The following is a 12,092-nucleotide window of genomic DNA, read 5'->3' on the forward strand; positions in this document are numbered from 1 at the left end:
CCCAGAAACACATATGCCAGACTGCCACTCTGGCCTCTTTCTCCTTTCTGTGCCTCTATCTCTGTCTAATGAAATAAATAAAATAAATCAAAAAAAAAAAGGAAAGAAGAAAGAGAAAAGAAAGGGAGGGAGGGACAAGGAATACACATCTACATGATTCTCAGAAATAATTGAAGTAAATGTAGATTGAATTACAATAAAAACAGGTACAAGATAGTACATATAAGAGGGAAATCAAATACACAGTAAAGTTTCAATTAGTCCAAAGGTTTTATAGAGAGCATACACAACTGATTTTAGTTTGTTGTTGTTATGGGCTTTTTGTTGTTTATTTTTGTTCTGTTTAGTTACTACAGCACTGCTCAACTCTGGTTTACCATGGTACTGGAGACTGAACCTGGGACCTGGGAATCTCAGGCATAAGAGTAATTTCCATAATCATTATGCTATCTCTCCAGCCCAATATATATTTTCAAGGTGGGGGTCTCAGCTTGGGAGATAGCATAACGGTTATGCAAGTCTTTCTTGCCTGTGGCTCTGAGATCCCAGATTCAATTACCAGCACTAAGATAAGCTAGAGCTGAGATGTGCTTTGGTCTCTCTCTCTCTCTCATTCTCTCTCTCATAAAAAATAAATAAGTAACTTTTTTAAGTTACTCACATTTGAAAAAAAGAATTTGTTTTTTTGGCCAAGCATTATCACACCTCATAGAGCACACACATTTCCATGCTCAAGGACCTGGTTCAAGCTCTTGGTCCCTACCTACAGGGAGGAAGCCTCACAAGAGGCTCAACAACAAGAATGTATTGCAGTTGTCTCCTTCTCTATCCTTTTGCCCTTTCAATTTCTCTCTGTCTCTATAAATAAAGGAAGAACAGAGCATGAACAAGAGGGAGAGAAAAAAAGAGAGAAATACAGAGTGAGAGAGAGATAAAGGGAGAAAGGAAGGAAGGAAGGAAGGAAGGAAGGAAGGAAGGAAGGAAGGAAGGAAGGAAAGAAGGAATGGAATGTTTCCTTTTTGTATCAGAATAATGTGGCTCATGTGATGCTGGAGATTGACGTCAGGATCACATGATTGAGAGTGCAATGCATTATCTACTACAACACCTCCTTATTTTTTTAGGGCCATGTGATCTGGTATCCACACATTTGTGATTTTTCAACTTTCTTCTCATGGTTGGTTTTGAATTCCATGTCATTATTATCATAAGATATACATGATGGGTGCTGGGTGGTGGCGTACCTGGTTGAGCACACATGTTACAGTGAGCAAGGACCCAGTTCAAGCCCCTGTCCCCACCTGCAGAAGGAAAGTTTCATGAGTGGTGAAGCAGAGCTGCAGGTGTCTCTCTGTCTCTCCCTCTCTATCCTCTCAATTTCTGTCTGTCTCTATCTAATAAAGATATTTTTTAATTTTAAATAAATAAATAAAAATACTGCAGACTCACCATTCTGTAGATGATAAAGTCTCAGACTTAATTAAAAAAAAAAGATATACTTGACATAATTTGAGTTTTCATAAATAACTGTTAGGAGTTTCAACATATGGTTTATTCATAAAACAGATTCTATATACCCTGGAGAAGAAATGAACGTATATTCCTCTACCACGGGACAAATTTCCTGTGTATTTCTATTATATCCATTAATGTATCAGTTGAGAACTAAGTTCCTTGTTAACTTTCTGTTGGAATGATCATTATATTGATGTCAGCTTTTTTTTAAAAAGATTTTTTTCACAATGTAGATATGTAGGGACAGAGAAGGGGGAGTGAGGACAGAAGACTAGTACTCTGCCAAATTCAGTACCTGGATTAAACAAGGACCTCAGACATGAGAACTCAGTACCACACTGGTTAAACTGTGTCTCAGGCTGCATACATGGGGTTTAAGTTACACTACTATGACTGTGTTGATATCTGTTTCTCTTATTATTTCTCCTAGTATCTCTTTCTATGTTTTTTTGTTCTTCTTTTAGTTATGTACATATCAGTAATTCTTGTGTTCCTACTACAGTCATTTTTTATATTCTAATAATGAATGAAGCACAATACCAAGTGTTTTCACAGTATCTAAATTTTTTAATTAATGTTGATTTAACATTGATTTCCAAAATACAAAATTTCAGGGATGGGCCCTAGACAATGGCACACTGGGTAGTACACTCACATTACCATGTGTGAAAGCCTATGTTCAAGCCCCATCACCACCTGCTGAGGCAAAAGCTTCTCAAGTCTTAGAGTACTGCTACTGGTATCTCTCTCTCTCTCACTCCCTCTCACCATCTCTCTTTCTTTCCCTCACTCTCCCAACCCCCCATGTTCCTCTATCCTACCAAAGAAAAGAAAAGAAAAAATAAAAGTACCATTAGGAATTGTGATATTATCATCAGACCCCATTGATAATCCTGGTGGAAATAAATAAGTAAATAGATAAATAAGTAGATAAAATTTAGGGATGTACTTTCACACCTATCATATGTATGCAATTCATCCATCATTTATCGTTCTAGTTCATGTGTGCCCTCCACAATTACTATACTTTTGACAAAGGCTTCAAGAAATAGTTTGGTTGCTATATTCTTTGAAAGTTCTTCTGCTTTAGTTTTCAGTATTCTACAAATGAGTAAGCCTCTCCAGTAAGTGTTTTTCACTTTTTCACTTGTTTCACCTCCAGTTGCATCCATTTTGCATCTTTCAATCTTAAGCTTTACACCCTCCCTTTTAGAAGGAATTATCATTATCTTTATTAATAAGCACATAACACACCTGGCATAAGGAAGTGCCTTTTGTTTGAATCACCAAGATTGCTAACTGTATGGAATGGTCAGATGAAAAGATGCTAAAACAAATGGTCTTAACGTTTATATAGAGACCAAGGGACTGTGAAACTATGACCATTTATGACTTTGCAAGCATTACCGATACCATTCAGATTCGGCAAAAATTATGAAAAATATAAAAATAAACATAACTTCAGTGTATGCAAATAGTGGAAATTTCTGTCAAGAAAAAAAATTCAAACAACAAAGAGTAAACACTGAAATTAATGCAAGAACAAATACATCTATAATGTTGAACAGAAAAATACAGAAGGAAAAAGTTGGCAATGGCAATGGTTTTTACTACAAATAATGATTGGTTCTAAATATTTGGAGGTGAATAAGAAAGTTATTTCTACTAATTAATGATAGGTCTCACCCAAAAATATGCCATGTCATTTCACTTCTTACAACCTTTTATAACAAAGCATTTGCCATAACCATGTAATACATATGATGTAGTGCAGAGGAGTAACAATTCCTCAAAATGTATGTCACCCTGAAAATTGATTCACAGTGGTCCAGGAGGTGGTACAGTGGATAAAGCATTAGACTCTCAAGCATGAGGTCCTGAGTTCAACCCCCAGCAACACATGTACCAGAATGATGTGCGGTTCTTTCTCTCTCTCCTCCTTTCTCATTAATAAAGAAAATATATTTTTTAAAATTTTAAAGCATTTAAGTGGTCCAGAAGGTGGCACAGTGGACAAAGCATTGGACACTCAAGCATGAGGTCCTGAGTTCAACGCCCCGCAGCACATGTACCAGAGTGATGCCTGGTTCTTTTTCTCTCTCCTCCTTTCTCATTCTCAAAGAAAATATTTTTTTAAAAAAAAGAGTTTAAAAAAAAGGCAAAAAAATGAAAATAAATAGATACTTTTTTAAAAATTCATTCACAATAGTGGATAAGTTCTCTAATTAAAATATGCCAAGCCATCAATGGAATATCACAGCAAGCTTTTCAGAGACTCCCAATACAGCGTGATTGAATTTAACATGATGTTGAACAATCTCTGGATATAAATAAATGCTAAGATAATTTGATCACTCAACATAAGTAACATACAAAGACAGGGGCTACAGATCAGAGAAATATGAAAATACATGAGTTTTGTATAGCCAGACTAATCTCAGAGTGTCTTAGTCCTACCTAAAATCAAGATTATTTATGTCCCTTTGTTGTTGTAGTGGTCACGTGTCGGGCTGCACCACGGAGAAGAGAGTGGACGTCCAGAGCAAGGGGGTACACAAATCTTTATTATAGGATGGAGGGGGGTGGCTCAGGCCACGTGGAGTCAGCCAACAATGGCCGTCACACTACCTGACCACTGGGCTAGAGAAGGAAGCGAGACCTGAGAAAGGGGGAGCTGAGAGCCCAGAGAGGGGGAGAGGGGGCTTTTTATTGGGCGACAATCAGGGGTGACTGTGGGGCCAAGATTGGTTGAAAGGGGCACTGCTAGGATTTTGCGGGGCGTGGTAAAATCTGGGGGCAGAGACTGCATCAGAATAATTCCTCCGCAACATCCCTTTGATATTGTCTTCTAGCCTTTCAAAAGAAACAATGGAAGCAAGCAATGAAAGTTCAACAACAGACTTCATTCTTCTGGGATTTTCTAATTGGCCCCAACTAGAGCACATCATCTCTGTGGTTGTCTTCATCTTCTACCTTGTGACTCTAGTAGGAAACACAACCATTATTCTTGTGTCCTATCTAGACACTCACCTCCATACTCCCATGTATTTCTTCTTATCCAATTTGTCCTTTTTGGACCTCTGCTATACAACTAGCATTGTGCCCCAGATGCTGGTGAATCTTTGGGGCCCTAAAAAGTCCATTACTTATGGAGGCTGTGTGCTGCAATTCTTCTTTGCCCTTGACTTGGGAGCCACAGAATGTCTCCTCCTGGCTGTGATGGCCTATGACCGCTATGCTGCTGTCTGCCAACCTCTTCACTACACAGTCATCATGCACCCTCAGCTCTGCCAGAAGATGGTGCTGACCTCCTGGATAGGTGGTCTGGGAAGTGCTTTACTGCTTTGTTCCCTGACTATGAAGTTGCCAAGATGTGGGCAACGGGAAGTGGACAACTTTTTCTGTGAGATGCCAGCATTGATCAAAATGGCTTGTGTCTATTCCAAAGTACTTGAGATTGTTGTCTTTACTCTTGGAGTAGTATTTCTTCTAGTACCTCTCTCACTCATACTCATCTCATATGGAGTCATCACTCAAGCTGTCATAAGGATCAAGTCAGCAGGAAAATGGCATAAGATCCTCAATACTTGTGGTTCCCACCTCACAGTTGTAACTCTGTTTTATGGAACAGCTATTTATATGTACATGAAACCACAGAATAATAGCACCTCCCTAGATGAGGGCAAGTTCCTTACACTCTTTTACACAATCATTACACCCAGCCTTAACCCACTGATCTATACTTTAAGAAACAAAGATGTAAAGAGTGCAATAAAAAGAATGCTATGTATTTTTTTAAATGGACAGAAAAGTTGTGAGTCAGGTAGAAACACATGAGTAAGAATGGAGAGAGCGAAAGTACAATATTTCCTAGTAGCTAGGAAGATGACCCACTGGTAGAGCTATGGGTAAGACAATGAGTTTGATCCCCAAACCCACAGAAGACCAATAACCACAAAGTGGAGTTCCATAGGCAGTGCATTATTCCTTTGCTTCATCTCTCTATCCCTATGTCTTCTTATATCACAGTCTTATAACCAATAAAATGATTCATTAATTTAAGGAACACTTCTTGAACAATCATGGGCCTAAAGCCTGGAATAGTGCAGATGAAGTGTTGGGGGGTTATATTGTTAACTCTCTTTTCAGCCACCAGGTTCCAGATGCTAGCAGGATGCGACTAGACTTCCCTGGACAGACAACCCCACCAATATGCCTTGGAGCTCCGCTTCCTCAGAGCCCTTCCCCACTAGGGAAAGAAAGAGAGATAGGCTGAGAGTATGGGTCGACCTGTCAACGCCCATGTTCATCGGGGAAGCAATTACAGAAGCCAGACCTTCCACCTTCTGCATCCCACAATGATCTTGGGTCCATACTCCCAGAGGGGTAAAGAATAGGAAAGCTGAGAAGCAATTACAGAAGCCAGACCTTCCACCTTCTGCATCCCACAATGATCTTGGGTCCATACTCCCAGAGGGGTAAAGAATAGGAAAGTTGAGAGTCAGGGGGTAGCACAGCGGATTAACTGCACGTGCTGCGAAGCGCTAGGACCTGCCTAAGGTTCCCGGTTCGAACACCCGGCTCCCCACCTACAGGGGTGTCACTTCACAAGCGGTGAAGTACATCTGCAGGTGTCTGTCTTTCTCTCCCCCTCTGTCTTCCCCTCCTCTCTCCATTTCTCTCTGTCCTATCCAACAACAATGGCATCAATAACTACAACAATAAAAACAACAAGGGCAACAAAAGGGAATTAAAAAAAAAGAATAGGAAAGCTATCAGGGGAGGGGATTGGATACAGAGGTCTGGTGGTGGGAATTGTTCAAAGTTGTACCCCTCTTATCCTATGGTTTTGTCAGTGTTTCCTTTTTATAAATAAAAATTAAAAAAAAAAAAAAACACTTCTTAAGCATTTACCATGCACCAAGAATTGTACTAGATTCTGACTGGGTAAATAAGTTGTAAGAAATAGTAAGATGATAAATGAATACAACTACAAATATAAAATGTAGTCCCTATTGTTAAGTCATGGTAGTGTGGCCAAAAAGCCCAAGGCACAGGATTAAAACACAAAACAACAACAACAACAAAGCAGAATAGTCTTAATCTACAGACAGGTTTTTATAGAAAGAAATTACACATTGAAACTGTTAATAAAAATAAATTTTGGGGAGTCGGGCAGTAACGCAGTGAGTTAAGCATAGTACCGCACAGCCCAAGGACCGGAGTAAGGATCCCGGTTCGAGCCGCTGGCTTGAGCCCCCTGGCTCCCCACCTGCACGAGAGTCACTTCACAGGCAGTGAAGTAGGTCTGCAGGTGTCTTTCTCTTCCCCTCCTCTCTCCATTTCCCTCTGTCCTATCCAACAACAACAACAAAACAACAAGGGCAAAAAAAGGGAATAAATAAATAAATGAAGTTTAAAAATACAAACAAATAAATAAAATAAAAAATAAAGACTTTTTTTTTATTGCCACTGGTGTTATCACAGTGTCTCCATGCCTGCACAACAATCCACCTCCTGACCACCTTTTTTTTTTCTTTTTTGTCTTGATTTGATAAGAAGAGAGAAATTTATGGGGAAAGGGATAGACAGAGAGGAAGAAAGAGGGAAATACATGCAGTACTTATTCTCTGCTAGAGATCTTCTCCTTGGCAGGTGGGGAGTGAGGGCAGAAACCAGGTTCTCAGCCTTGGTAATGTATGCACTCAACAGGGTACACCACCACCCAATCTCCATAAAAATAAGTTCTAATCACCAATTATTAAGGAAATGGAAACTAAGATGGCACCTAACTAAGTCTGTGAGAACAGGTGTTGGACTGTGTATTGAATAGATCAATAGATGAATTAATACACATCAAGGACATGATAAATTACAGTCTTTTTTGAGAAAATGACTTGCTAATCTAATTTTTCACTTATTCCATAATAAATATTTTAATCCAACAATAATCCAGCAATTCCTCTTCTCAATATATATACCCTAAAGGCATTATTGCAAATAAGCTCTCAAGAGATTTATGGGAAAATTTTTCAGCATAACTGAATTTTGTCATATGAGCCAAAAACTGTTATCGGCAAAATTGTAAGTCAATGAATGGCAAAACTGTTGTAACATATTGATACACAGATGATGTAAATAAAGTTTAGGTACACTAATGATTTAAGTGCATAAAGCACTAAATAATCTGAGTAACAAAGTGATGAAAAAACTCAAAAGCATGTGTATAAACATATATATATGGTATAATACTCTTTGTTAAAGTTCAAACACAACTAATTTTAAATACATGCTATTTCAATATTCACTTATGCATATAAGTATGTCAACATATAACTTATGTTCTAAAGCAAAGATGTGATGAATATAAAATTCAGGATAGTGATTTCCTGATAATTTGTTAGGTAGAAGATTGTTGAGGCATTTAAGTTGCCTAGGTTGTTTCTCAGTCTCCAGTTCTCTGAGTGGTAACCTCAAAGGTGTTCCCCTGTTCTGTCCTTACAAACAAAACAACCACAGTATGACTCACCACTGAAGAACTAGGATTACTCTATATGTTTGGTTTTTGTTTTTTATGTATTTTATTTATTTATTAATGAGAGATATAGGAGGGAGAGAGAGAGAGAGAGAAAGAACCAGATATCACTCTGGTACATGTGCTTCCTGGGATTGAACTCAGGACCTCATGCTTGAGAGACCAGCATTTTATCCACTGTGGCACCTCCTAGACCACTGTTTGTTTGTTTTTGCCTCCAGGCTTATCACTGAAACTCAGTGCCAGCACTACAAACCCACTGCTCCTGGTGGCCATTTCTCCCATTTTATTGTATAGGACAAAGAGAAATTGAGAGAGAAGGGAGAGATAGTGAGGGAGAGAAAAAGACACCTGCAGACCTGCTTCACTGCTTGTGAAGTACCCACCCCCACCATGCAGGTGGGGAGCCAGGGGCTTGAACCTGAGTATTTGCTTGTGTCCTTGCGCTTAGTATTATGTGTGCTTAACCTGGTGGACCAGCATGTTACCCCTTATTCCATAATTTTATGCAACTGGATACTTTCTTCCCTGTGCCTACAAATACAAGGAAAGTAACTGTTTTCCTCCAACTTGTTTATCTTATTTGTTAAATAAATAAATTTCATTAGATCTGTTAATTTGAAAGCATGTATGGTTTGTACTATTGTTCTACCTTCAACAATATATTGAATACAGTAAATAAATAAATAAATAAATAAACTCACCTCTAAAATTAAATGACATAAAAGAAATTTATTTTAAAAAGAGAGAGTTAATAGCATTAAGTGACATAAATTATGGTGAGGTCTTGTATGATACTGAAAATCCTAATGATGGGATTTTCAGAGTCAACCAGATTTCCAAATAACTTGGTTATAATAATAACTTTCTATTGCATTCTTAAACCCCAAGACAGCAGGAAACTTTCCCCATTCTCTATAAAGCCCATATTCTCACAATCCTGGAACCTCTAGGACAGGCTTGGAGTATGGATTGACCTGCCAACATTCATGTTCAACGAAGAAGCAATTACAGAAGCCAGATATTCCACCTTCTACACCCCATAATGATCCTGGGTCTATGGTCCCAGATGGATAAAGAAAAGGAAAACTTTCAAAGGAGGAGATAGGATACAGAACTCTGATAGTGGGAATTGTGTGGAATTGTACCCCTCTTATTCTAATGGTGTCGATACTTTTATAAATAATTTTAAATAGGGAGTCGGGCGGTAGCATAGCGGGTTAAGCACATGTGGCACAAAGTGCAAGAATTGGCATGAAGAACCCGGTTCGAGCCCCTAGCTCCCCATCTGCAGAGGAGTCGCTTCACAAGTGGTAAAGCAGGTCTGTAGGTGTCTGCCTTTCGCTGTCCCTCTCTGTCTTCCCCTCCTCTCTTCATTTCTCTCTGTCCTATCCAACAACAATGACATCAGTGACAACAATAATAACTACTACAATAAAACTACAAGAGCAACAAAAGGGAACAAACAAATAAATATTTTAAAATAGTAATAACAAATAAATAAATAAATAAATAAATAAATAAATAAATAAATAGGGGGGAGGAGGAGAAAAATCTCCTAAGGGAACTTCTCATAAAAAATTGGCTTTTGGATAACCTTCTGATCACAGTTACAGATTTCTTAATCACCTCTGTGGAATATCAGTCCCTCAGGTCTGAATCACATCAGAACAGTAGCCCTTGGTGTTGTAAATACTTCCCTGTTCACAGTCCTGTAAACAGAGCACACACCAAACAACTACAAATACCCTATAGAAAATATATTTAACAAAAACTTATTTCTCAGCTCTTCCACCGGTCCACACTTAGTGCTGCTCCATCACCCACATTTCTTATCAGTATGTTTCTATTGAGTCTGAGTCAGCTGTTGCTTTCAAAAGCAAATGTGATCGCTTGTTAGCATAGGAAACTGGTGGTAGGATAGCCCATGAGGCGATGCCATGAAGAAGAGCTTTTCTGAACTGTCAATGAAGTGGTGGATCATCTTCAAGGGAAAAGACTACATGTAGACTCCATGAAATCCTGGCAACTGTGAGTTCCTCCTGATGACAACTTCAATAAATTCAGATACATTTGTCTACTAGTTAGTATTCTCAGCTATTGCAACTGAAAAAGATATGGAGTCAAAACAGAAGGTAGAAAGAAAGATGTCATACAGCAAGGGCCTCTGTTTCACATGAAAAGGATGTAACAGGGCAAGTGCACAAGTTACCAAGTGAGTGGGTCAAACTATAAAGTCCCAGACTATAAAGGGAAACTTCACAAGCAGTGGAGTGGTGCTGCAGGTGTCTCTCTTTCTCACTCTTTCTTTCCTCCCTCTACCTATTTCTCCTTATCTCTACCATAACTTAACAAAATTAATAAATTACAAAATTTATAATTAAATTTTAATTTCCAGTCTTTAGTTAAATTTTGTGTATGTTATGAAAGAGATGGGTTTCCCCGCTCAGTGCAGTTCACATAGCACCTTTTACTGAAAGCACTTTCCTTACTCCATTTTATCTTGGGTTCCTTTGATATAGCTTAATTACGCATATCTGTGTGGATTTATTTCTGGGCTCTCAATTCTATGTGATGGAACTGTGTTTCTAACTTCATTCCAATATCATGCTTTTGAATTCCATGTCATTATTATCATAAGATATACCTGATGGGTACTGGGTGGTGGCGTACCTGGTTGAGCACATATGTTACAGTGAGCAAGGACCCGGTTCAAGCCCCTGCCCCCACCTGCAGGAGGAAAGCTTAATGAGTGGTTAAGCAGAGCTGCAGGTGTCTCTCTGTCTCTCCCTCTCTATCCTCTCAATTTCTGTCCGTCTCTATCTAATAAATAAAGATAATTTTTTTTAAAAATTTAATTAAATAAATAAAAATACTGCAGACTCACCATTCTGTAGATGATAAAGTCTCAGACTTAATTTTAAAAAAAAAGATATACTTGACATAATTTGAGTTTTCATAAATAACTGTTAGGAGTTTCAACATATGGTTTATTCATAAAACAGATTCTATGTACCATGGAGAAGAAAAGAACGTACATTCCTCTACCATGGGACAAATTTCCTGTGTATTTCTATTATATCCATTAATGTATCAGTTGAGAACTAAGTTCCTTGTTAACTTTCTGTTGGAATGATCATTATATTGATGTCAGATTTTTTTTTTAAAGATTTTTTTCACAATGTAGATATGTAGGGACAGAGAAGGGGGAGTGAGGACAGAAGACTAGTACTCTGACAAATTCAGTACCTGGATTAAACAAGGACCTCAGACATGAGAACTCAGTACCACACTGGTTAAACTGTGTCTCAGGCTGCATACATGGGGTTTAAGTTACACTACTATGACTGTGTTGATGTCTGTTTCTCATATTATGTCTCCTAGTATCTCTTTCTATGTTTTTTTGTTCTTCTTTTAGTTATGTACATATCAGTAATTCTTGTGTTCCTACTACAGTCATTTTTTATATTCTAATAATGAATGAAGCACAATACCAAGTGTTTTCACAGTATCTAAATTTTTTAATTAATATTGATTTAACATTGATTTCCAAAATACAGAATTTCAGGGATGGGCCCTAGACAATAGCACACTGGGTAGTACACTCACATTACCATGTGTGAAAGCCTATGTTCAAGCCCCATCACCACCTGCTGAGGCAAAAGCTTCTCAAGTCTTAGAGTACTGCTACTGGTATCTCTCTCTCTCTCCCTCTCACCATCTCTCTTTCTTTCCCTTACTCTCCCAACCCCCAGTGTTCCTCTATCCTACCAAAGAAAAGAAAAGAAAAAATAAAAGTACCATTAGGAATTGTGATATTATCATCAGACCATTAATAATCCTGGTGGAAATAAATAAGTAAATAGATAAATAAGTACATAAAACTTTTTTAATTTATTTCTTTATTGGGGAATTAATGTTTTACATTCAACAGTAAATACAATAGTTTGTACATGCATAACATTCCCCAGTTTCCCATTTAACAATACAACCCTCACTATGTCGTTTATCATCCTTCATGGACCTGTATTCTCCCCACCCA

General features: G+C 38.1%; 1 protein-coding gene across 1 annotated transcript; it reads left to right on the forward strand.

Annotated features, from left to right (window-relative positions):
* Nucleotides 1–4,383: 4,383 nt before the first annotated feature.
* On the forward strand, nt 4,384–5,352 carry LOC132538193 (olfactory receptor 2G3-like). Its single transcript, XM_060190792.1, has one exon. The coding sequence runs from the start codon at nt 4,384–4,386 to the stop codon at nt 5,350–5,352; it is 969 nt and encodes a 322-aa protein (XP_060046775.1).
* The last annotated feature ends 6,740 nt before the right edge of the window (nt 5,353–12,092 follow it).

The sequence above is a fragment of the Erinaceus europaeus genome, chromosome 4 (genome assembly GCF_950295315.1).
Source record: "Erinaceus europaeus chromosome 4, mEriEur2.1, whole genome shotgun sequence".
In the NCBI taxonomy this organism is placed as follows: Eukaryota; Metazoa; Chordata; class Mammalia; order Eulipotyphla; family Erinaceidae; genus Erinaceus; species Erinaceus europaeus.